The 26,758-nt window shown below is 40.0% G+C and overlaps 1 protein-coding gene across 1 annotated transcript in view; it reads left to right on the top strand.

Annotated features, from left to right (window-relative positions):
• STK32B (serine/threonine kinase 32B) overlaps positions 1-26,758 on the top strand; it is a 194,369-nt gene that overhangs the window by 154,837 nt on the left and 12,774 nt on the right. Inside the window, exons 7-11 of the mRNA XM_076337575.1 lie at positions 2,114-2,217; positions 6,680-6,796; positions 7,924-8,049; positions 12,530-12,661; positions 13,445-13,509. Coding sequence (XP_076193690.1) covers positions 2,114-2,217; positions 6,680-6,796; positions 7,924-8,049; positions 12,530-12,661; positions 13,445-13,509 — 544 coding nt within the window. The remainder of the gene's footprint in view (positions 1-2,113; positions 2,218-6,679; positions 6,797-7,923; positions 8,050-12,529; positions 12,662-13,444; positions 13,510-26,758) is intronic.

Genomic DNA, 26,758 nt, shown 5'->3' with positions numbered 1-26,758 from the left:
AAAAATCAGGAGCCTAACTGCCTGTTTTCTGATCTAAGGGTGCCGTCATCAGCTTAAAGTGAGGAAACAGAGCTTCAAAACAGCAGGGCCAGTGGGCAAAAGAAAGCATTTTCTGCTGAGCCGCTTAATGCGGCATGAGTTGACCTTGAAGCTTTTAGAACAAGCAAATAAAATAAAAGTGGATAACTCAGTCACTGAATTAGTAAAACAGCTGCACCATTCTGGCAATGTTGTAGGTTACATCAATAAAGTACTTCCGTCTCTACCTCACAGAAATTGGACAGTGATCCGTCGCATTATTACAATGTTAAAGCTATAAAGAAAGAGTGAAACCAATATTATACCTATATAGCTCAATAAAAAAGTCCACAAAGGCTATTTTCTGTAATGAGATATTATTATACATCATCTAGGCACAGTGAGCAAAAACCATAACAAATGTGGCTAAATAAAGCAAACCTTCACTACAAGGTGCCTATGGTGATATTCAAAATATGACTTTGGTGCCTGATGTGCAATTTAGATGCACTGATCCACTACAGTAACACAAAAAATCCTGCCTACCTTCTTAGCATCTATCTATGTGATAGACTGCACACATGTAAGTTGTGCCTACACAGATCTCCAGCAGCATGCAAACAAGATCTGAAGTACATCTGAAGATATAGCATGCCAAGTGAAGCTATATTATCTGGAGGTGAGACAGAGCTATCTCAGTGTGATGACTTTTATGGCATTGTTGATTCATGCCATGCTGGATCACAGCACAAGCTTACCTATGCCAGAGATCCACTGGTCAGCTATTCTGCAGACACACGTATTCTGGCAAAAATGTTTATTTAGGTGCCTGCAGTTCTCCTACTAAACCTATTTAGACATGGTCCTGCTGGGCAGAGAGTATAGGACCACTTTCATTCATTCGTTGCTTTTTATTCTACAGATTAGGGTTTTGCCGCATCTAATTCAGATGCCAAAATCCTCTGTTAGGTTTGGCTCTTCAAGACTTTCTGCACTCAGGTCTGGAGTTGTAAATTGTTAAGTTGCCATCTGTAATGATGCAAGGACTGCAAAAACTCCTCTGCAAGGAATGCCTTTCCTTTAATTAAAGGTGCTTCTTTAAATGCTATACATAGTCAAATCCCAAACTGCCAGTCAGAAGTAAGTGTGACCAGATTACATTATTCATTGCGGTATGCCCATTAGAAAGTGATGCGATGATAATCAGGTGGTAATGTGGTACATTAGACTCGGTATTGTGGCCAGAAGAGGCTCACGTGGTAATTGCAATCTAGCATGATGTTACGGTTGGCGATAGTGTTGTTTAGAAAATCCCCAGGGAAAGTGTTGTTTTCACAAAGTGTACTGAGATTCTGCTGTGAAATAATTAGAAAAGCATGACTGACATTTCATTTTATATTCTCTCTTACTTATGTATGGTTTTCTGAAGAAACTACAGTGGCATTATTTAGTATGCCTTTCTTGCTGAAATTAGCCAACTGGATCCTTGTTTTGAAAAGATCGATTTTTTTTTTCCCCCCGGGAAAGTTATTTTTACGGAATTCATTACTTCATTGACAGTGTGTTTATTTCTAGTCATGACAGAGTTTATCACAGCATACAATCAGTGTCAGGATTTGTATTTAATTACCATTTGCCTATGTTGAATACCTTTAAAACCTATCTGATTAATTCTATCCAAATGTAGAATAAGGATGAGATTTACCATATTCAACACCTCTATCAATCACAAGGAATCACCTTGCTTGCATATTTGTCCCATAAAATGTTTGCATTACCCTAAATATTCCAAGTCACACTTCAGTTCAGGAACTCCCCTCCTATTACTTATTTTTATTCACATAAACATAAAATTTAAATGGACCAGGTAGGAATTAACATATAAAATTATTGGCTTTTGAAAAACCCTGACCGGTGAAGGTCACTTGTTGCCAGCAAACCAAGGCACTGAAACTGCATCCTGAAAATGCTGCGTTTACAAATGTATTTAATTCCAGTTATTTGCGTCCTTATTCATTTTTCAAATACCAACATTAATGATCCATAGTCTAACCTTAATATAAAGCTTTTTGTTTGATTTGATTTCTTGTTTTAGCTCCAGAAGTGTTCCAGGCCTTTATGGATGGAGGTCCAGGATACTCGTACCCCGTAGACTGGTGGTCACTAGGAATTACAGCATATGAATTACTGAGGGGTTGGGTAAGAATGATGGGGTTTGTTGTTATTTAACACATTGACTGACAGAAGTCCCAAAGTTTGCAGTGCCCCTGAGTGCACCCTTCATGATAAAATTTGAGTGGACGAGGCTGCAGTTCAGTTCAGGAATGCTGTCCTGAGTCCTTTCCAGCTGGAAACATTCTCAGGAAAGTTTCACCCCACTCTCAATTACATCGTGAAAGTTTGCCTAAAATGGACGTAGACTTTCAGTGTGCACTAAGGAAAAGCCTAATGTTTTACTAACTTCTCAACAATGCTGAATTGGAAACAATGGTATTTTTTGAGGTTGAGTTACTTCAGGCTTTATTATATCTTTGATTCTCTTGGCTACTACCTTAAAAGAGCTAATGTAATATCCTAAAATGCTTGGTCCAACTACAGAAAATGCTTATCTGCCAGAACACTTGTTACTTATCTAATCAATTATGTGAATAAGCTTAATGAAAAATCTTCCTGAGCATGGTTAAATTTCAGGGAAGATAATGGAAAATTCTTTTCCATTTTGGTTCAAAAGCTTGAAGTTGGTTGCTTAAATATTTACTATTCCCTATGGAAAACAGTAATTTAGATACTATTTAAGGATAATTATGTAGCTAAAGTAGCTGGGTTTTTTAAATTTTTAATTCCTATTTTGGAAAGAGGATTTTATTGCATTGCAGTATGCTGTTTTTAAGGAAAGAGTATTTGTTATCATATGACCCTAACACAGTACCGCTACCCTGTTCTGCTAGGCACTTTGTAATGTGACACAATCCATCCCATAAAGATCTCACAGTTTCATGTAGGTTGACAGACAAAGGAAACTAGAAATAAAGAACAATTATTACTCCCATTTTTAGATGGAAGACTACATTTCAGAGTGTCTGCACATTGTTACTTCAATCCAGAAGCTACATTTTTCAAAGGCTTAAGACTTGGCCAAACTATTTTATATTTCCATAGAAATGGCAAAAGTCATGCTCCTGATGCAAAGATGTCTCCCATGGCAAATCTCAGCCCTGCTCTCAAAGCACAGGAGTATTAAAAAACTTTTTAGGAAAAAAAAAAGTCTTTGCAATTTTTCTCTGCCATCATTCTCAACAATTACTGAGTGTTTAAGCTGACATTCTTCCCGGGATGAAAAATTTTAACCTGAACATTTAAGGTCTGGCAGTGATAAGCAAAATACATTCTCAACCCCAGTCATAGACGGTAGTACTGGCTGCACGTATAATAATTTAAAAGAACATCCTGCTATTTTTATATCAACCTTTTCACCAATGAGTGTCTCCAAGAAAGCAGCACACTATAAGGAAAGCTGATCTCCCAAGACAAATCACAAAAGATACCTAGCCACTTTAATAAATGAAAAATTATATAGAATGGTATCCATTTGCCAAGAGCCATACAGTCTTCTCTGAATGAGACTATCTGGCTACAGACAAAGCAAAGCTTGAGACTGAATCAAATTTTTTTTTAAATAAAAACATTGCCATCTGTCCATGCTCTAGTCAACCAAGCCAGCTGCTTGTTTTCTCCTGAAGGGCGGCTCTTGCCCACTGAGCAAGCCAGAGGGTGGCTTGGCAGCCCATGCCTTTGTATGGACTAGGAAAAGGTGTATTTTTTCCTGAATTGTATTTCTAAATTTTTCTAGTCTAGACAAGACCTAAACTGACAGGAGTGATGACAAGAGAAGTAGCGGTGGGTTGAGGAAATGTGCTTAACCCAAAGCGTGTTACTGTCTGCAACAACCACAAGGTCTGAAGCTCCATCTGCTGCAGCAGCCCCGTGCAGAGGGCTGCGAAGAAGCAGCTTGCGCCTGCAAGGCTGCAAGCTAAACCTGCAGGCAGGCAGCCCCCTCCTCCTCCACGCTCCCACAGCACTGTGTTCAGCGGTGAGAAGAGAGCCCCATTGCCACAGAGCAGATGGGCGGGCACTTGGTGCAGCCCACCCGCTCCTGCTACAGCAGTCCTGGGGAAAGAGGAGGGTGTTGCACTCGGCAGAGCCACCCGGAGATAGGACTTTCTGCAGCTGGAGCACGGTGCATACTAGTGCATGGGGAAGGCAGGAAGGAAGGAGCATTAGAAATGAGGAGCATTAGAAATTTGGATCATTTTCCACCTCTGAGCTATGCGTAGTGTATGACACTGCCTGCCTGAATTCAAGAGGAGCTAAGTAAAAATGAGTTGCTTTTCATTGGGCTGAATTTTTGTTTTTATTTGCCTCTACTGTTATGAGATGGAAGAGTCCTCAGAGGAGGCTCGGGGTGCTCAAGGCATTGCAGCCATTCTCATGCCTTGCTCTCTAGTGCCAGGCAGCCAAGACAACGCATTGCTGGAAAGAGGGCTGTAGCTACAGGTGTAGGTTGCATCTGGTACAGAGCTGTCTGGACCATTTTTTGATTATCCACTGTAGCGTTAGCATTTCTCAATAGGCTGCATTTCTCTCCTTAGCCAGTTGTTGATAAAACACCTAACAACCAAAAAAGTAAATTTATAAAGCTTTGCACCAAACGTTGATTTTTTTCCCCTAAGTCCATGAAATTAAACCGCATGATGCAAACCATGACATGTGTCAGTCTGTTCCTATAGACTACTGCTGAAATATTATAATAACTGTATATACCATGCCCTCAACAGAGACAAGGTGAAGGAAAGAGGCAGTAGGTGGGATTCTTGGACTCTGACTTTCACTGTGATGTGAACAGTTTACAATGAATTTTGGTAAAACATCACAAACAAAAGCAAAACAGATTTTTTTTCCTTTTTCACAAAATAAAACAGAAGGGGTCTGACCCTCAAGTGGATTGAATAGCTGAAAAACATGGGAGAAATAGGTGTGAAGGACCTCAAAAGACCAAGCTTATGATGGCCATTTCTTTGAGTATTTATAGTTCAAATTAACTAAGAACAATATTAAAAATCTCTGCAAATCTCAAAAAATCAAGTAAGATTGCGGAATGCTAATAAACTTTAAAATAAGGTAAATTTTTTAAGGCTTTTTCTGGTGAGGAAAAAGGCATGTGCAGAAACATCCTTAACAGAAGAACTTTCTTATTTTTATTCTTTTTACTTTATTCAAATACTCATTATTCCTTAAAATTGATATTTTTAGAGCTAAGTCACCATTTCCAACAATTGGTGTAAATTCTGGCTCAATGATCGTATTGGTCACATTGTTATATCAAGTCTAAATCAGCAGTAGGTTACTTCTTGACAACAGACAGAATGTTAACTTTTCATTTTTAATAGCTCTTTTATGGCAGCATTACCACAGGTAGGGAAAAGCATATGACAGACTATTTCAAATGACAGTTTTGAACCTGATTCAAGAAAATTATCTATTCAGAGCATGCATTTAGGTCCTGTTGAATTCATATGGACATGATATAACTAAATGACAACAGACTAACTGAATGTGAATCAAAACAAGAAGATTTAAGCAATCCGTGGATTTATTTTTAGAACAACCCAATGCCTTGGAATGGACTTGGTTTCATACACATGTTCAAAGTTAAACATGTGCATGAATCTTCTCAAAATAAGAATGTTTTCTGGGCCTTTATGAAGAGTGGCTCTAATTCATGACCAGATTAAGTAACTAACACCTAGAAATACTCTTAAATTATAATCTTGTACCAGTATACGCTAGCAAAAGTCAAGGGATGATTCAGTTCTTAGTGAAGGTAATGAGTATCTGCTCTTCGCTGTTGAGGATATTGGATTAGAAGGTAACTCTATGTTGTGTATGAATTATGATGCATCAATTTGCACATGGCTGCTATGATGGCATTTGGCTGCAGATCTCACATCACATATCACATATTTGTCACCTGCTGGGTACAACTTAATTCACAAGCAATCCACACTCTGTCCTTGTTTTAAAAAATACATCAACAGAATATCATTCTAACAACTTGTTTCACAAATACGAGTCTTCAAAAAATGTGTGTAGAACAGCAATTAATAAGAATATAAGTTTATATGTAGTACTTTCATTTCCAAATGCTATATTTAATAAAAGATAAATCACAGCAATCTTCATGAACAAAGCACTGTGAAGCCTGGGGCTTCTCTTCACATATAGAAGAATTTAGGCACTGTAAACACAGGACAGTAGGTCCATTTAGATCACAAGTATATTCTAGTACTAGAAGTAAAAAAAAAGTAAATAGTCCACGTTTCACATAGAATGCACCAGGAACAAAATTATTCAGCCATCTCATTTGAACTGATACTTCTTTTCATGAGAGAAAAATTTGCAGAGGAAATGCATCTATGAGTAATTACATTCATTACGACCAAAGAAAAGCACACATGCAAAGGATTAGCCTCAAAATTGTTATAAGATGTTTTGGTGTTTTTGATATTTCCAGCATAAACAATACTGAGCTCAGGAAAACATGAATTGTCTACACTTTTTTATCCATTCTTGCTGGCTTCATATTGATTTAACTTTATCCCAGAGGCCCTATGAAATTCATTCAGCCACCCCCATTGATGAGATACTCAACATGTTCAAGATAGAAAGAGTTCACTACTCATCTACATGGTGCAAAGGCATGATAGCACTACTGAAAAAGGTAAGAAAGCACAAAAACCTTCTGTCCTCTCTTCTCTCCTCTTCCAGAAGCCCCTCCAGCAATGCAGAGGCATCAGGCAAGCACACACATTAGGTAGTCAAAATTTCAAGGATAAGAAAGCAGTGCTTATTCCTAGACTTTTCTGAATGTTAGTGATTCAGTATTCTCTCTTGAGAAGCTGGATTATTCTTAGGCTTAGACTCAGGCATTTAATGGCCTCAAATAAATAGAAATCTAATTTTTTTGTTTATTTAAAAACTGATTCACTAGTGATAGCAAAACTTTGGGGATCAGTAATTCCCACTCTGTACCCTGGCCCCATTATCTCCAGCCCTAGTTGCGTATGTGGGAAAGGGAAGGAAGGACCACTCTGCCCTCTGAATTTCTACCACAGTTTCCAGCCAGGGAGCTTAGAAGTGAAAAGGGCTGTATTTCTCCCTGTCTCATGTTGCTGTAGTTGCAACAACAAAAGTCAAGCCGCTTTGCTGTAAATGTCACTAAGCTACAAGCTGAGGTTCTTTCTGAATGCATCATGACTCTGGAAATCACTTGCTTCCTAAAATCCCAGGTTTTTGTTTGTTTTAATTTTCTGGCCATGCTGCAAGGATCCTCTGTCTCTTTGAGGTACTTCAGATCATCAGTACTGATATTTGAGCAGGAAATGTTTGTGAATGTGTGACTAGAGCAATAGAACATCAATTTCCTTTGCAGCAATGAGCAATCTATTTTTGAGAGATGGAGCAATGAGGTGGTTAATTTTAATTGCTGCCAGGATGCTCGGTGTAACTATATCTTCCAGTAAATTACAGACGAAATACAAATTGTTGGGTAGCATTGAACTGTGATGTTTCATGTCACTCGGACTCTTGTGTATTTGTAAACAGACTTTTGTTACTAATACGTTTACACACTTCATGCCTGCAACAGCCATCTGGTGGCAATTAAATTATATTAATTTCCTATGAGTTATTACTTTTATTTTTTTAGATTGGGCCTTCTAGGAGTTGTTAGAGGATTCCCTAGCCATTTCCTTCCTCTAAATTGTGTATCATACAATTTATGTGTGATATGTTTACTCTTTCATATGGCATCCGGGTCCTTAGAAAATGCCTTGTGCTTGATCACAGCTCCTCACTAAGGACCCAGAGTGCCGTCTTTCAAGCCTTGCAGACATCCAAAGCTCTCCATACCTAGCTGATGTCAACTGGGATGCTGTTCTAGAGAAAGCTGTGACCCCAGGCTTTGTTCCTAACGTAAGTCGATATTCCAGGTGAACTGTGTTTGCAAATTCCAACTTTATTTGTTTACGCTTGCCTTTATTGCTCTTCAGTGATGTACTTCTCACAGAAGTTTTACTTTGGATTCTGCTTTCATTTACTCAGTCACAGCTAAGGGAAAATTTGGCCCATTTCATTAGATCACAACAAAAACTAATTAACCCTGGCTCATTTTTTGGTCCCTTTAAAATAAAAAACGTTTTCCAGACTTTGCATTTCAGCTGTTAGAGCAAATGATTGTCAGAGTTAACTCTGAGCCAAAGAATACCAAGATGACTGTTGCTGCTCTGAAAGTTAGGCATCCAAATAACATTTGCAGTGTGCTGTTCCTTTTTCACTTAAAAAATCCTGTTTCAAAAGACTGACCTATTTCTTTTGTGACAGTTTCCTACACTAAAACATTCAGATTCTGTGAGGGAATCTGGTGGTTTCTTTTTTACTGTGGTTCCATTTTGTTGGTATTTTCTGGATATTTCCATTTTGATAATTTGTAAGTTAAATGGATTTGAGGGCCATGAATCCAAAGCAATGACTGCAGTGTTGACATGCTTCTCCACTTTGTTGCTTTTCCACTTTGTGGACTTGGCAGTGGTTGGTTTACGGCTGGACTCGATGATCTTAAAGGTCTTTTCCAACCTAAATAATTCTATGATTCTATGTTCAGTCATACAGCACCATAATTCTTCTTCAAACAATACATTTGTAGAATACTAAGGATCGTTTAAATCTTTTTATGCAACTGTGAATAAAGATGAGGAAGGGGGAATAGCTAGACCCTATCCTCATCCAGGGGTACATTAGAGTTCTTGCTAAATCTGATGGGGACAGGATCCAGCCCTGCAGAAGCTGATGGAGAGAGTGCATTGCTTAATGGAGCAAAGGCAGCCAGGTAGGTTGCCAAAAGAGTGCTGGCAGTATTTGCTGTGCTTCTTAGCATCTGACCAGAGCCTTTCCTGGAAGCAGCATCCTGCAGGAGAAGAAAACTGTGGGTGGGCAAGCAGGGGTGAAATTCCTTCCTTTCACATTTTAGCTCAATGGTGGTGCAAGCTGAAAGCTTGAGAGGTGAATATCATATCTACCAAACCAAGGCCGGGACCCCTTCCCTCTTACCCAACATCCCTGCAGCTAGAATAACTGCTACGCCATGCCAGGCCTTTCTCCTACGCTTTCCCAGGTTGCTACCCTAAGCAAAGCACTGCAGAACAAAGCTCCTCCCTGGCCTGGTGGACCGTGAACTCCATTCTCCAAGGTGGCATGGATCTACAAGATGGATGGAGACTGCTTTTCCTCTTTTCCTTTTTTTCAAGTTAGAGTTGCTCTCTGAGATACCGGAAGCGTGGGCTTACTCTCAGACAAAACCCAACAGATTATTTAGACCTCCAACTCCTAGCTGAAAGTTTAATCCACAACTGTCAGCATGTGGGAAACTTCATAACCCTGCTTTGTATTTTAAAAGAGGGATCCAGTTTTCCACACCCAAAGGTACAACATAAATGGGGATCCAGGAGAGTCCCAGACCCTGCAAAGCCCAGTCACGCCTAGGTACATGTCTTAGGACTTAAAGTCAAGGGAGAGGACTTCAACTTGCTTCGGCAAAACCAGCTGCCTATGGCAAGTCTGTTCTCCGCTCCTGTTCCTGCCCCAGCGTTATTCTTTCCCCAGACATCTCCTCAGTCTCCTCCTTGCTCCCACTCAAGCTTGAATTCATAGGGCCATATTTTCCATCTTCACTATGCTCCCAAGGATTGAACTCAAGCCAGCTTTGGTCCAGGAGTGTACAGCCAACTAATACAATGCATGCCACCCTGCTAAGCCTGCCTCCTAAGCAGTGAGGTATGGCACTTTGGCTGTAGTAATAGGACTTAATAAAGGGACTGCAAGTTTTCCACATTCAGCTGGTTTACACCCAGCCTGCCCAAAGCTGGGGCACGACAAGAGTGTGATGGTCTGTGTCTGGCCATAGCCAAGTATCCCCAAGTCCTTAATTCACAGTTCTCATGTGGCTGTTTGCTTCTTTCCACCTGGATTTAGGTTGTTTTGAGGGTACCTCACTCCTGAGAGAGTACAGATAAGTTTCCTGACTTCTTAAGGATGGTGAAAAAAGTAATTTAAAATGTAATTTCAGAAGCAATTGTGGAATCAGTGTGTCTGGTAGTGCTCTGTTAGCCAAGTGGCCTGTCTCTGTGGCTGATGTTGACAACAGTGAACATCATGGAGACTGAGAAAGGAGGAAGTCCTCTTGAAATACTTTGAACTGTCTGCCATTAAATATGTCCAAAGACAGCTACTCTTTTCACGTTTGGAAAGATGTGAAAATAGACACCTCATTTGTGTTTTGAAGGGAATCTATAATATTGGAGGGTAATCTATAATATCAGAGGGAAAATAATATTCTATGTTTAAAAGGAAACAGGAGTAAAAAGTTACTTTTATCTACTTAGATTAATCTGAAAGTCCCATTACAAGTTGTACCAGACACTTCAGGACAGAGGCTGATATTGCGGGGCTTGTTCCACCTGGTCGATAGGTGTGTTAGGAAAAGCAGTGAGAAGGTGAGAGTCAAAATGTCTTTTTAGGGACATGGTTTAGTGGGCATGGTGGTGTTGGGTTGATGGTTGGACTCGATGATCTTAGAGGTCTCTTCCAACCTTGATGATTCTATGATTCTATGATTCTAGCACAACACTTCTTTTTATAGTAAACTTTACTGTTTCATGAGACCAAGTTTGGCCAGGAATTTTCCAAGAACTTTTCTCTTTATTGGCCCAGCAAAACCTTCACTGATTAACTGGGGCCACACAACAAAATATTTCTTGGTTTTCAGGCTTTGGGTGCGAGGGTGAATTGGGGACAACATACACTGTGATCTGGGGAGAGTTTTGTAACTTTTTGACAGCTTGCTGTTACTGTCAGGAGCTTGCCTGCCTCCTGCAGGCAAGAGGGCACGTGGGAGGCCTGTGGTAGGAAGGTCCCATTGTTTAATTTCTCCCTGTGTAGTCTGATTCCATAAATATTGTTCTTACTTAACTAGTGCATGTGGTTTTTTATGATTTAGCTAGTTTCTTTTATGTTCAGCTTGGAGTCACAAACTGTTAGTAGTTTTATTGTATTGTTAAATATTTGATGAAGGAAGGAAGAAATTATTTAAATGTAATTTGCTTTCATTTTTAAAGCTTCAGAATTAAAGTGATGTATTTTTTAAGTAGTCAAACAAATCTTAAAACCGTACATGCTCAAAAAAGGAATGGATATTGATCAAATGTAAAGAATTATTTATTTATATATAAATATAAATAAGCTATAAACCTCCATTAATAAAAAACAAATAAATTTTACTAAACCTGACTGGATAGTATGCAAGAAAAGGCATCAGAGAGTTTAATATTATACTTTGAGTATACAGACTTTTCTAGGATATAAAAATGATGGAGTGATCTTTAAATCAAATGTTTCATTGTAGGACATCAGAAGTTATACAAGTGGTTTCTGATGTGTTTTTTCTGCTTAGTGTCTGGTTACTAAATAATATCTGTGACTTTTTAAAAATTTAAAAATTGGGTTCAACTGAACCATAGATTTTCTGGCCGTACCCTAGCTCTTATCCCTAAATAGGAGAGGAACAGTTCATCCCAAATGTTGGCATGAGATGGCTTTACTGCACTAATGAATAGAATTAAAAAAAACCCTCAAGGCATAACTATGCTCCTGTAAACTTTTTTTGCTGAAAAGATCTGAAAGAATCAAGAACCTGAAAAGAATTAAGGCAGAATCTGAAAAGAATCAAGGAAGGAAATGGCCATATAGAAATGGTGTTTCCAATCATCCTGCTTAAAAAAGAACTTCCTGATACAACAAAGAATCTTAAGATTTGGTTCAAGCACCACAAATTAACATAAAAATGGAGAATCCAGAATATTTAAGTAATGTAAGTAATGGGTAAGAAAAAGCATAATAGAACCATTTTTTGATATAAATGCTGCTAACCAAAAAAGGCCTGTTCCTTCCTTTGTTATCATGGACAGGAGCTAAGTAACTGAATCCAGCCGCAACTCTTCAGAAAATCGTATTTTAACAAGTAAGGTCTTAGAGGTACTCCCCATCCCTCCTGCACTATTACAGTTGCCATTTATGTTCTACAGCACTAACCGATGTTCTGATGAAGACCTTGGGCCAGATTAATCTCTCTCATTGGGGTAACATAATTGTAGTCACTCTAGGAGTACATCTGTATATAACTAGGAAGAGGATCCAATTCTTTATAATTGCTTTATAATATGGTTTTTTTCCTTAACTCCCTTATTTAAACTTCAAGCACCACTCTAGGCCTAAAAAGACAGTTTTTATTTTACAGATGTGGTTGGGAAGCTGGATCATTATTAATGCTATTAACACTTGCCAGACAAACTTAAAAACACAATGATGCTTCAAAGAGTAACTTTGAATTCTTTTGTACCAGAAAGGAAGGCTGAACTGTGATCCTACATTTGAACTTGAAGAAATGATTTTAGAGTCCAAGCCTCTCCATAAAAAGAAAAAGCGACTTGCCAAAAATAAATCCAAAGATGGAGCTAAGGAAACCTGCCCACTGGTAAGCTGGGGACTGTGGCTGCGGTCAGTGGCATTTCATTTACATTCGCTAATGTACAAAATCAGTTCAGTTCAGTTTTATCATCTCTGAAAACAGACTTGACCTCTATGTCTGTCATTTCACGTATAGCATAAACCATCTCCAAAGCAAGATGAAAAGCAACCATTTATTTCAGTCAAATAGTAACAGCATGTTTAAGTTGCAATCATTTTTTAAGATTCTCACAGATGCGCATTTGAAATATGAAAAAGTGTTGCCAGTTGGCAAATATGCTTCCCACACATGGACAGATAGTTATAAGGAGTATTTATCCCCTACTGGTACCAAAAATGAAAAGTATGCAGTGAAAAGCTTGTTAGTTATAAATGTTTTAAAGCTGTCTCTTGCAGTCTTGACTAACGTGTGCTGCGTAGAAAGACCCATTGTATAAACAGTCTAAACTTCTGAGAAGATTAAGAAATAACTATTTTCCAGACTTGAATTTTCATTTCAGTAAGGTTTTATAAATTCTGTTGCTACTCCTAATGATTTTTAATGCTCATGCAAACTATTCTTCTTAGAGCTACCAGACGTAAAAATCCTCGGGAATTCTTTGTGGGGAACTGCTTCCAAAAGAAAGAAGGATTGATTGTGCTATCACGGCCCACTTTTGAAGAGTCTTCAAAGCGCCTTTTGATAGTATTCATTCATAAGCTGTTTTGTTTGATATCGTTGCTGTTGTTGTGATTTTTGTCTATGATTTTCCATCTTTTTTAATCAAACTATTCATGCTGTTTTTTAAAGAACGTACACCTGCAGCAGTGCTTGGAAACCGTTAGGAAAGAATTCATCATATTCAACCGAGAGAAGTAAGTGCATTTCTTAATGCCTCTTCAGCATGCACTACTGAAAGTAATTTGAGAATGTTTTTTTCTTTTCTCCCAGTGTAAGGAAAAGAGATTAATGGTCACAGCAGCAGGGGCTAAAAGGCTGGATTTCCACTGATTTCTTCCTCTTACAGTCTCTGGTGTGATGTTTTTGTGGTTCTTCAGTCTCTGAAAGCAAGCAGAACTGCTTGTGGTGAAAGTATGTTAGAGAGATAAGGTAAATGTCACCAAAACTCTCCAGAGAAACTGTTAACAATTAAGCAAAGGGAATACAATACAAGGGGCTACTTTTTCACAACTTGAACAAAACCAGAGGAAGTGATAACTCATGAAATTTTAATGATATGAACTGCAGTGTTCTGACTTGGAAACTCTATTCATACTTCACTACCACAAAACAGGTAATTTCAACATTAGTTATTTCAACAGAGCTAGATATTAAAACTATATCAGCCAGGAAGGAAGTGCTTCATAGTCTAAGAGTCAGCCAGAATCCATAGAAACACAAGTCTGAATCCCAAGGATGTCAATAATCTTTCTTTCTGGTCCAATTAATACACTGCATTTCATGTAGTTTACTGTGTTTGAGTTGCAGCCACTATGGACCTGTTTGTATTACGGATATAGCTCATAACAGGGGAGTTTGTGTCTTTGGTCAAATCATCGCATTTCATCCAAGTATATTCAGTGATTTTATTTGACCTAATTATATCTGCAAGCCTTTCTAATGGAGTTGTGAAATGTTAGAAATTAATTTAATAGTTGTGAATATCTTACTCAGTGCTTACAGTGCAGGTAATTACTGTCTTCTGTAATTAAGACTGGGAAAGGGATTGTCAACTTTGCACAATTGACATGATGTCATGAAGGAAACTATGCCATGGATAACCCCATTTTCCTGTCACGATCTGTGGGACATGTCTATGCCCAATACTGACTGCTCACAGAAACTACAGCAAGGACTTACAAAGAAAAGGAAAGTCTGACAGATTCTTCATGTCATTTTGCATGGTCTTTAGCACAAGAGAGCCATGCGTTTATGTAAGAGCCATAAACAAGAAAAGCCAGACCAAGTCAGCTCATAAAAGGTTTTCAGAAGGGTCTTGGTGGACTTCTCTCAATCAGTTCTGGTATCGGTGCACTGGGGAACACCTGAACTTTGTAGGAGATTTATTAACCCACAAAAATCAAAATGATTACGATTGTAATAACAAACTTAGAAAAGATTACATTGATAAATCAATTTAATGTATTTCCAAGAAGTTGTTCATATAACTAGTTCATTTCCAGATATGACCCTCTCACCTACTCCAGAATCATATATCAAAGAAACACAATATACAGCAATTTTTGAAAGACAAAATAAAATACCAGGTTTTGTTAAAACACTTTCAAAATCCCACTGTGTGTGTTCACTAGCATTGAACAATTTCTTTTGACATGATTTTACTATGTTATTCTTGAATCTTTTTTAGCAGTGCATAGGAATTTTTTTCATTTTTTTTCATATTGCACAACTACAGTAACAACGCAAGCTATAAAGGACTCTGAGAGGCTGATGAGAGAGCAAGGAGAAGTTTAACTGGAGTACAAGTAAAATGGAAGCAAAAGATAAAACACATGCACTTCATTCAGGACAGCATGTGTTTTGGTCATTTGATTGGCTTTGACAAGATAAAGCAAAAATATTTAGTATAGACCTACAACAGATCCTTCATTGTCTTAAGCCAGATCACAATCATTTCTTGTTTAAGTTGTAGTAGAGCTGAAGAAGGACATGGAGAGAATTCTGTAATACTTTTCAAAGACAAAAATGTTAATAAGGGGGGAAGCAGAGGTCAAATTTTTGAAGTGCAAAGCGAATTCAAGTTAATGGGAACAAAATAAGAGCAATGACAGACACAGTTGTCATCATACCGGAGAGAAGAGGCTACACAGTACACACCAGAGTAATTCATGGTGGGTCTCCTTAGATCTTTCTATGCCCTCAAGGGTGTATGTACAGGCTGAGGCTGTACTTACATGTATTTCCAAAGCCACATGGCCAATCAAGTTCTCAGGAACAGCTGCAGATACTGAAAGACATGAACTGTTCCTACAAACACAAATCCAATAATATGTGATCGTATCATTGGGTGAGGTGTCAATCCCAAGCAGGGCTTTAAAACAGTCTCAGATTAATACAGATGTTTCAATATTCCTCCACATTCCTCTACGTAGAGCAGAATTGCTTATGTAGTCTAGCCGTTTGAAAATATCTGCATACTTCCTTAGATATTCATTATATTCAGCTACAAAAAGCTATATTTTATTGTGATTTAAGCCTTCTGCTCAGTTTACTTTAGGGGCACAGAACACTACATAAATCCTAAGAAAGTGTGAATCAAAAAATTTAGCCCATCTTTCAAGGGAAAAGATGAGCATCCCCAAACTAAAAGGATTCTAGGCAAAATTACAGATGTTTCTAATTGAGCAACAGAAAGTCACATAGTAATGTATAGTTAGAGTGCGTTGTTAACCATCTCAGTTCCACAACATCTTGCAATCCAGTACTTGTAAAATATCTGCTATGAAAAGCAGAATCTGGTTTTATTGAATGTCTTCCTGCTACTTCCAGTCTGTGTCTCTTTCTCACTATATATCTTTCACCCTGCAACAGATAACTGCAAATCTTGAAATATACCATATTTATTTTGTTTCCAAGAAGCTCAGGAGACTATCAGAAACTCTTAGACTGCAGTTAAGGGTGGGGGGTGGGTGGGATAGCTAAAAGGCTTACTAGGCTGAAAAGAATTAAAAAATAATTCAAGAGACTGAATGAAGTAACTTAGTAGTGTAAGTTAATGCTGGCAAAGACAGAATGTGCACATTTTCACTTTTCTATTGCTATCTGCAGTTAAGTAATTGGAAACTGCTATTTATAGAAATGTTTTAAGCAAGTTGGGTGCATGAGGAAGATAGAGTCCATTTTAGCTAAGCCAAGCTTTCAAACGAGTAGGCTCAGTTAAAAAGGCTGATGTTTTTCCAGATGGCTTTACCAGCAGCATTCAGGCAACATACCTTCTCAGTAAGTCTTACATTCTCCTTGAATGTAATTTATTTGGTTGGATTATAGTTTAACTATGTAGCTGATATCTATGGTTTGAACAGTTATGAGATAGGGTGAAAGATTTGAAGAATTAAAAAGAAATAGGATAATGCATACAGTGAGAGAGCACAAACATACGCTGCAGAATGCAGACAACACCAAGTTGGGCGGGAGCGTTGATGTGCTTGAGGGTAGGAAGGCTCTCCAGAGGGATCTGGACAGGCTGGATCGATGGGCCCAGGCCAACTGTATGAGGTTCAACAAGGCCAAGTGCTGGGTCCTGCACTTCGGCCACAACAACCCCATGCAACGCTTGGGGAAGAGTAGCTGGAAAGCTGCCTGGCAGAAAAGGACCTGAGGGTATTGGTCGATAGCTGGCTGAAGATGAGCCGGCAGTGTGCCCAGGTGGCCAAGAAGGCCAATGGCATCCTGGCCTGTATCAGAAATAGTGTGGCCAGCAGGAGGAGGGAAGTGATCGTGCCCCTGTACTCGGCACTGGTGAGGCTGCACCTCGAATACTGTGTTCAGTTTTGGGCCCCTCACTACAAGAAGGACGTTGAGGTGCTGGAGCGTGTCCAGAGAAGGGCAACAAAGCTGGTGAAGGGTCTGGAGAACAAGCCTTATGAGGAGTGGCTGAGGGAACTGGGGTTGTTTAGCCTGGAGAAAAGGAGGCTGAGGGGAGACCTCATCGCTCTCTACAACTCCCTGAAAGGAGGTTGTAGCGAGGTGGGTGTCAGTCTCTTCTCCCAAGTAACAAGCGATAGGACGAGAGGAAATGGCCTCCAGTTGCGCCAGGGGAGGTTTAGATTGGATATTAGGAAACATTTCTTCACCGAAAGGGTTGTCAAGCATTGGAACAGGCTGCCCTTGGAAGTGTTTGAGTCACCATCCCTGGAAGTATTTAAAAGACGTGTAGATGTGGCGCTCAGGGACATGGTTTAGTGGTGGACTTGGCAGTGCTAGGTTAACGGTTGGACTCGATGATCTTAAAGGTCTTTTCCAACCTAAACATTTCTATGATTCTATGACAGAGCAAATGTGTTTTGTTAAAATAGGAATTAGGAAAGGAGGACTTGGAGCCATGATATTAGATGTTTTCTTTATATATTGGATTTAACTGTACAGGGCTTCCTGTACAAAGAAATTGTGTAGTCAATGATTATCAGCAGTGGGTAACAAAAGTTAGATTTGTATATCTTTACTTACACACTCCTGATTACACAGCATCTTCTGTTGATACTATTCAGCATTCACTGGGGAGATGAGGAGGAATGGAGAGAAGACCAACTGTTCCCAGTTTCTTTGTAGAAAAAGCCAGAAAACAACTCCATCAAACAAAGACGTTTGCAGAAGATGAAACAAAGCCTTTTTCCATTTTCCTAAAATTTGTATTAATGCAAAAGACTGTCCTGTGTACTAAAAATGACAGTTATAGAAGTCCAGGTGTAGTTCTGTGCCTCAGTTTAGCTAGGCATGTTCTCATTACTGTTAATCCTATAAAACAGTCTGGGAAATTTGTGAAATCTGAAGGGAATACTGCTTTCAGGTCTGTGAAATGGACACTGAATTTTCCGAAGTCTGTCTGTGATCTGAGTCAACAGTCGTTCCTATGATACACCATTTCTTCTAACAAAAAGAAATCTGAATTTGGGCCATGTTCATCCTCCACACCCAATATAACTTCCTCTTGGGACACTCATATACAACTCCAAATAATGGAACAGCAGACCAGGAGCAGCTTTAGGGATGTGCAGCGTTCATGGGTTGAAAGTACTTTCTACTCCATGTAAAATGCCTAAGCTGTTCTGAAGAGGCAGCTTTATACCTTCATCTTCATTTGTGCAGGAAAGCTTGAAGCATCCAGAATGAAATCCCTGACACTGTAAGGAAATTTTATCTTGATTTTATTTTTGCCAGTGCTTCAGATACCAGAGTGGCTCAAGTGTCACTGGTGTCGTGGTTTAACCTCAGCCGGCAACTAAGCACCACGCAGCCGCTCGCTCACTCCCCCCCGGTGGGATGGGGGAGAGAATCGGAAGGGTAAAAGTGAGAAAACTCATGGGTTGAGATAAAGGCAGTTTAATAGGTAAAGCAAAAGCCACACACGCAAGCAAAGCAAAACAAGGAATTCATTCACTACTTCCCATGGGCAGGCAGGTGTTCAGCCATCTCCAGGAAAGCAGGGCTCCATCACGCGTAACGGTTACTTGGGAAGACAAACGCCATCACTCCAAACGTCCCCCCCTTCCTTCTTCTTCCCCCAGCTTTATATACTGAGCATGACGTCACATGGTATGGAATATCCCTTTGGCCAGTTCTCGGTCAGCTGTCCTGGCTGTGCCCCCTCCCAGCTTCTTGTGCACCTCCAGCCTTCTCAGTCGGTAGAGCATGGGAAGCTGAAAAGTCCTTGACTAGTGTAAGCATTACCTAGCAACAACTAAAACATCGGTGTGTTATCAACATTGTTCTCACCCTAAATCCAAAACACAGCACTGTACCAGCTACTAGGAAGGAAATTAACTCTATCCCTGCTGAAACCAGGACAGTATCCACCCCTTATTCTATACCATCTACGTCATGCTCAAGTCCCATATTTTCCAGTGCAACCTCATTAACCAACCACCCCGCTTTCCATCCTTTGATATAACACACAGATATCATTCCCTTAGTCTATGGACCACCCTTGTGGAATGTCTGTAAAATGTCCAGAAATGTCCATGAAATATCCATTGAGTTCATTTAGTCCGTGACTTTGGGCTCCATCTGTGATGGTGGTCACTCAGGACAGGAGAGGTGGTGTGTTGCGTGGAGTTACTGGGTACCAAAGCCAGCTCAGGTCAGGTCACTGCTGCACTTGCACTGCTTCTTGTAAGGCTTGTCCTCCACTTGTTTGGGTGGTTCCTGCTATAGTAATTCCTATAACACGCAACTCAGATCATGGGTTACAACAATTTAAAGGTATTTCCATTACAATCTCCACCCCTGGTCCCTTTGGGCCAGGTTATAGGGTTTAACATTGCAATGAACTCCTCCCCTTGCTCCTAGCCTGGCTAGCAACAAGGGGTTTCTGCTATAGTAATTCCTATAACATGCAACTCAAATCATGGGTTACAACAATTTAAAGGTGTTTCCATTACAATCTCCACCCCTGGTCCTTTCAGATCAAACCATAGGGTTTAACATTGCAATAAACTCCTCCCCTTGCCCCTGCTCTGGCTTGGACTTATCCACAGACTGCAGTCCCTTAGGGTAGTACCTGCTCCAAGTGGAGCCTTGTCTATGAGCCACAGTCTCTCCAGGGGTACGCCTGCTGTGGCATAGACTTATCCACAGTCACTTTGAGATGCACCTGTTCCAGCACGGCCTTCTCCATGGGCCACAATGTCTTCAGAGATATACCTGCTCCAGCGTGGCCTTACTCGCAGCCACAGTCCCTTCAGAAGTAAACCTGCTGTAGCAGAAATGTAACCGCGGCCACAGACGCTTCGAGATGTACCTGCTCTGGCATGGGCTTATCCACGGCCACAGACGCTTTGGGGTGTCCTGCTCCCGCATGGACTCATCCACAGGTCACAGTCCCTTCGACTCGAGTTCACACTGGATTTCCAGCCTGTCCAGTACAGCAGCACAGAAACAGCAGGGATGCCCTGGCCATCTGCCAGCCCAGGCACATCGCCATTGCGTTATCAAAATGTTCCCAGGCACAGCAGAATACGATGATAAGCAGTACAGCAGTACAGCAAGCAGTGAAAGCAAAAAACAGCCACTAACGAGCATTGGACTCTAATATACAGTAAGGCAAGCAAGCCCCATGGCAAGCACAGGAGCCTGCCAATTAATAGCTAAACAGCTATAACAGGTATAAATTCGATCTAGCACATTCCAATCAAACCTGTCATTATCTCGAACGCTTCGAGTCCCATCTGGGTCGCCAAAAAGGACTGTCGTGGTTTAACCTCAGCCGGCAACTAAGCACCACGCAGCCGCTCGCTCACTCCCCCCCGGTGGGATGGGGGAGAGAATCGGAAGGGTAAAAGTGAGAAAACTCATGGGTTGAGATAAAGGCAGTTTAATAGGTAAAGCAAAAGCCACACACGCAAGCAAAGCAAAACAAGGAATTCATTCACTACTTCCCATGGGCAGGCAGGTGTTCAGCCATCTCCAGGAAAGCAGGGCTCCATCACGCGTAACGGTTACTTGGGAAGACAAACGCCATCACTCCAAACGTCCCCCCTTCCTTCTTCTTCCCCCAGCTTTATATACTGAGCATGACGTCACATGGTATGGAATATCCCTTTGGCCAGTTCTCGGTCAGCTGTCCTGGCTGTGCCCCCTCCCAGCTTCTTGTGCACCTCCAGCCTGTTCAGTCAGTAGAGCATGGGAAGCTGAAAAGTCCTTGACTAGTGTAAGCATTACCTAGCAACAACTAAAACATCGGTGTGTTATCAACATTGTTCTCACCCTAAATCCAAAACACAGCACTGTACCAGCTACTAGGAAGGAAATTAACTCTATCCCTGCTGAAACCAGGACAACTGGATAGCAGGCTTTATTCTTATTTGCATCGATATTTCAGTGGATGTGAGCTACAAATTAAAATACAGGTGTGTCTTTTGACATGACACGAGTGTATGTCATCTGTCCACATTGACATTATCTTGCAGTACCTTTAAGAGAGGGGTACACACTGTCCTGATCCAAAGTAAAATAAAGTAGGAAAATCCTTTTACAAACCAAGTTTGAATATGGTACAGGAAATGTTTTCTATTCTTCTTAAGAGTGTCAGTAAAATCTCTTACTTAGTTTTGAACATGTAAACTAAATAGACTGTGATCTAAAAATGGTCCACACAGTGGGTCTTAGTTGCAGAATATGATCTGAAGTTGATTTCAGGGACTTGTTTGGCTCCTTTTGCTGAGAAATGATTTTTTCTGTTTTTAAATCGATTTCTACAGATAGATGCTTTTTTATATCTAGAAATGCAGCACCAAATATTCTGCAGTATCCGAATGTGTATTCCTATAGACTTGTCAGCAATTTTTCAAGAAGTTGATCTTATTTAGAAGCTGTAGGCTATATTTTCAATTTCTTGGGGGGGCGGGGGGAGAAAGATTGTACAGATAAAGCCACACTGTTTGTTTGTAGCTTTATTAAAACACTGAGCACAAATTATTTTGCTATTTTTGTGCCATTACCACTAAATGAATATTCATGTACATCTACATCTGTTTATGAATGTCCAAAACATGAAACAGCCAAAAATGAAGAAATAAAATTCAATATTTTCCTGTAGTGGAATCACATTTCTCACCCTTTATGGTTCCTGAGCCTCTTCCTCTCCTTGAAAGATGTCTTTAATCTTAAAGAGGTGAGCAAACAAAGAACAGTGGAGAAAACACAGGAAATATCTGCTCCTCAGGCAGAATAATCCTTCAGTTAGATGCTTTGCAAACTTCTCATCGAAATTATCAGCCTGCTAATGAAAGTAAAATCATAGAACCAAATTTTACGGAGCAGAATATGTATTTCATATATACAATGTATGTGAAAATGGGTTAGAATTCTGCAGAGCTAGTTTAATAAATGGGATGAAGGGATGAACAAAATATCCATATTTTTAACAATTCTAGTGGAAATTTTAAAAAACTTACTAATGATTTTGAAGTTGGAGGTTTTTTTACTTAATACTAATGTCCTGCAGTAGCATTGCTATGATATTCAGCTGTCTAGTCCCCACTGATCTGAACAGGCTTGCCCCTTTCCTAAGCTACTGGTACACCTTATTTCTCTTCTCAGTATTTGTTCGATGCAACCACACTAAAAAATTCTGCCACAAATTGAAGCAGTCAGATGGATGCTGCACATTTCCCTCTCTTTTTCTACTATATTTCCTACTGTTTGGCCATACCTAGTTCTTTCCTAAAAAGTACTGAACAGCTCTAGGTGAACAGACAGCTCCCTCTTCCCAGAATAAACAGCGAAAGTAGAGGGAGCATATTTTAGGCATATTAAGATGCTTAAAAACATGTTGTCTGATTTTGTCCATATCATAGGTGAAAAGCTTAATTAATATTCTCTGCTTTTTTTTATAAGATCAACTTTATTATCTCTCTCTTTGTAGTTCCTTTTCTTTCCTTTCAATTGTCTTTTCAGATTCAAATCCAGAGTCCCTGAGTGCTCTCTTTCATTTCAATTTGATTGGAATTGAATATTGTCCTGGTTTCTGCTGGGATAGAGTTAATTTTCTTCCTAGTAGCTGGCATAGTGCTGTGTTTTGGATTTAGCATGAGAGTAATGTGATAACACACTGATGTTTTAGTTGTTGCTAAGCAGTGTTTATACTAAGTCAAGGACTTTTCAGCTTCCCATACTCTGCCAGTGAAGAGGGGCACAAGAAGCTGGGAGGGGGCACAGCCAGGACAGCTGACCCAAACTGTCCAAAGGGATATTCCATACCATGTGATGTCATGCTCAGTATATGAGCTGGGGGGAGTTGGCTGGGGGGCAGCGATCGCTGCTCGGGAACTGGCTGGGCATCGGTCAGCAGGTGGTGAGTGGTTGCATCATGCATCACTTGCTTTGTATATTCTTCTATTATTACTATTATTATTATTATTACTACTACTATTTTACTTTATTTTATTTCAATTATTAAACTGTTCTTATCTCAACCCATGAGTTTTCTCACTTTTACCCTTCCGATTCTCTCCCCCATCCCACTGGGGCGGGGGGAGTGAGAGAGCAGCTGTGTGGTGCTCAGTTGCCGGCTGGGGTTAAACCACGACAAATATTCATAATGATTTGCAGTATACCTCATTGAATCTAATTTTCTTAATAGGTATTTTATGTCACTTAGTGTCTCTGGAGATATTTATATTATCATAATCCCCATAATATTTGAATGCTTTTTGGATGAGGCTACCGCACAACTTTTCTTTTCTTGCCGCTTCTGCTGACCTTAATTCAGTTTAAATCCATCTCTTTCTGATCATTTCAAGTGGTTGCACTGCTCTTTACTGATCTCTTTCTTGTCCCTTTTGTAATGGATATATCTGCTTTTGGAGATTGCTCCTGCAATCTCACCTAATTAGAAAGATGCCTTTCTGAACATGATTAAACCTAGCTTGTTTTGGGGCACTAGTAACTGCTGCTTGGTCACACAAACCGTTTCTTTTCTGCCTTTGATTCCTGCTCTTTATTACTGACTTAGAATTACCAGTCCAAATGTGACTCTTTTCTTAGTGAGCCAAGCTGCCTAAAGATTTGAGCATAACAGGTCCAAGCTGGTTATTTTTCTGTAGGCATACCTTCAAATTCACTTTCTTTGAGAAAAGAGTGGTCATACAAAAGCCATCGTTTCAATAATGTGTTCCCTTCACAGTTTCATAGAGGAAACAAAAAAGCGGCTAATGAGGAACCTCAATTTCCAACCTTCTAGAAAAATGGCCACATTTTTCCCAGGCAAGTAACTGTATCATTGCAGTGGCTACACTTCACCAAATGAACATCCAACTTCAGGAATGAAAGTTTGTGTGGGACTGCATATATCAGAGCATTCTCTGTGCTGAAATGTGGTCCTGGAAGGACCTGGAAGTATCAGGATAACAGATGCAGATCCTCAGCACTGCAGGCCAGCAATTCTTTTCCATTTACAGAAAGCTAAACACAAATACACGTCATGAAAACTAATCAAAATTCATAGGCAGAGAAAAGAAAAATACATCTTCATTTGTGCATCTCAGAATTTGGAGAGGAACCAAAAATGTATGATTCTGAGCACTATGTAAGATTATTTTTTTAATAGGTTACGTGGGAAAAATCGTATCTATAATAAATGAAGGCTGCCTAATAGGTCATGACTGTTCAGTGACCATAGGGGATTATCTTCATGATTTCCCTTCATCTCTCCTCGTGTTCTAAACTAGCATAAATTCTCACTTGTTTGGAGTCTCCATAAATTAAGAATGAGTCATGAAGACTGAACTCTTCATTTTGTTTTAGGAAAGCATTTTGGGGCCAGTTGCTGAAGCAATGCAGAAACAAGCCAGTAATGATATAACATGATTATTGCCAGTCATTCTGTTACTTTGTGCATCTGTTGAATATATTCATAAATGAGTTGGAAAGGGAGATGAATGGTGAGGTGACAAAGTCCACTTATGATACCAGAGTAGTCAAAACTAAATCTGACTGCAAAGAGCTGCAGTAAATAATGATAGTCATGGTTCTGAGTTGCAGGGTAATAAAAAATGGCAGTTGAAATTCAGTACTGATAAATGCAAATATGTTAGGAAGAAAATAATATAAACTTTACCTTTAGGACAATAGACTCTAAATTAGCTTCAGTTATGACGGAGAGAGATTTTTAAAAGACTGGATAGCACAATGCTTAGTGGACAACTGAAAGGTGTTAATATGCTCAAAATTGCAAAGAAAGCTATAGAGAAATGAACATCAGGATGTTATTGTGTGTCTACATATATATGTTCATATATATACATCTGCATCTTCCATTCTGTGTACAGTTCTGCTTCCTTATCTCAAAAAAGATACATAGGACTTGGAATGGTTACAAAAAAAGAAAAACAGGATTGACCAGGGGTGTGGCATGGCTCACGCTGAAGGATTTCATAGACTTGAACTAGTTTAAACTCAGAGAAGAGGCAACTGAAAAAACAGAAATGGGCTAAATAATAATATGTTACGAAACCTATTGAGAAGATGACTAAGCGATGATTATTCACTCTTTCTGGTAACTCAGGGTCACAAAGTTATCAGGCTGCAGGTTTAAAAGAAAACAAACCACGCCTTTCTGTGTAATGCAGCACGTTGCCGAGTGGTGTTCTGGATGCTAAACTTATGAAAAGATTCAGAAAAGGATTAGAGAAATTCATGGAGAAAGATCCATCAGGGTCCTTCAGACATGTGACCCCAATGCACTCGGTTTGGGAAGTCTGGAAATGTCAGAAGAGAGGAGAATATGCCACAGCAGACTTTTGTCTTCATTTGGCTTGTTCTTTGACAGCGTCCACTAGTGTCTGAAGTGGGCCACTATGAGAGGTGGGAATCTGTGTTAGATGGAATGGCTGGGTATGTGCTTTTACGCTTTCTCACTGCTTATGAGGTCTCCATCTTCATATAGAGTCTTCATAATAGCACAAGGGTTGCACTGTAAAATGTACATATATATGTATATGTATGCATATATGCAAGTGTGTGTGTATATATATCTCCTTTTTGGAAATAGGGAAAGAAAAGCAGACTTAGGGCAGTAAGACATTTAGGTAAGATTCAGATTGTCCCTTGCTGTGTTTCAGAGGAGTCAGGCGCCCATCCCCAGGGAAGACCTCAGCATTGTGAAACCCAGCTGGAGATAATTCTCCTGTGTCCCACCTGGGGCATAATACATACTCCTGTTGTGGATGCACCTTAGTGACTAGCCTAGATGGCTCGATATTCAATACAGTGATTTCTGTGGGTGCCTGTGTCAGGCACCCACCTTCCCCATGCATTGTGTAGGGAGGTTTGGTGATCAACTAAAGGCTGCGAATTACGCTGTGCGATCACAAGTGAACTACCAGCTAAGTGTCCTTTGGGGGGGTCCATCCTTCAGGGAAAGAAAGAGCTGCACGGTTAACTAGACTTCTTGTGAATCTAAGTTTTGGACTTTGACAGAGAAATCTTACATGAGGAACAGGTGGAGAGAGATGAGCCAGCAGAGAGGTCAGTTGTAGGCTGCGGTTGCTCCCTGGAAACTCGCAGACTCTGATTCCTGGAAGCCTGCTGCTGCGAGAAGGGTAGGGCTGAACCAGCCTCCTCCCAGACACTTACTCCAGTCTGAGAATGTTTATTGTCAGGTCCCAATAATCAGGCAGAGCCAGACTGGCTTTCCACATACCTTAATTCTTAAATTATTGATTGTACAGGTCCCATGGAGCTGCAGTTTCATTAAGGAAATTGGCGCTGTTACGCAAATAGGTTGTCACAGCTAATATTTTCCTCGCTCAGCTCTGATCCAGGATCCTCTTCTCAACACCAGGGGAGAGGCATGAAAAGGAAAGATGGGATTGAATGGCCACGTTTTGGTGATGGCTGGCTGCCCTTTTGTCCAGTCCTGCTTTGCTGTAGCAATCTGGCACACTG

The sequence above is a fragment of the Aptenodytes patagonicus genome, chromosome 4 (assembly GCF_965638725.1).
Source record: "Aptenodytes patagonicus chromosome 4, bAptPat1.pri.cur, whole genome shotgun sequence".
Lineage (NCBI taxonomy): Eukaryota > Metazoa > Chordata > Aves > Sphenisciformes > Spheniscidae > Aptenodytes > Aptenodytes patagonicus.
Note: the sequence above shows the minus strand (reverse complement) of the source record. Positions and strands in the feature narration are given on the sequence as shown.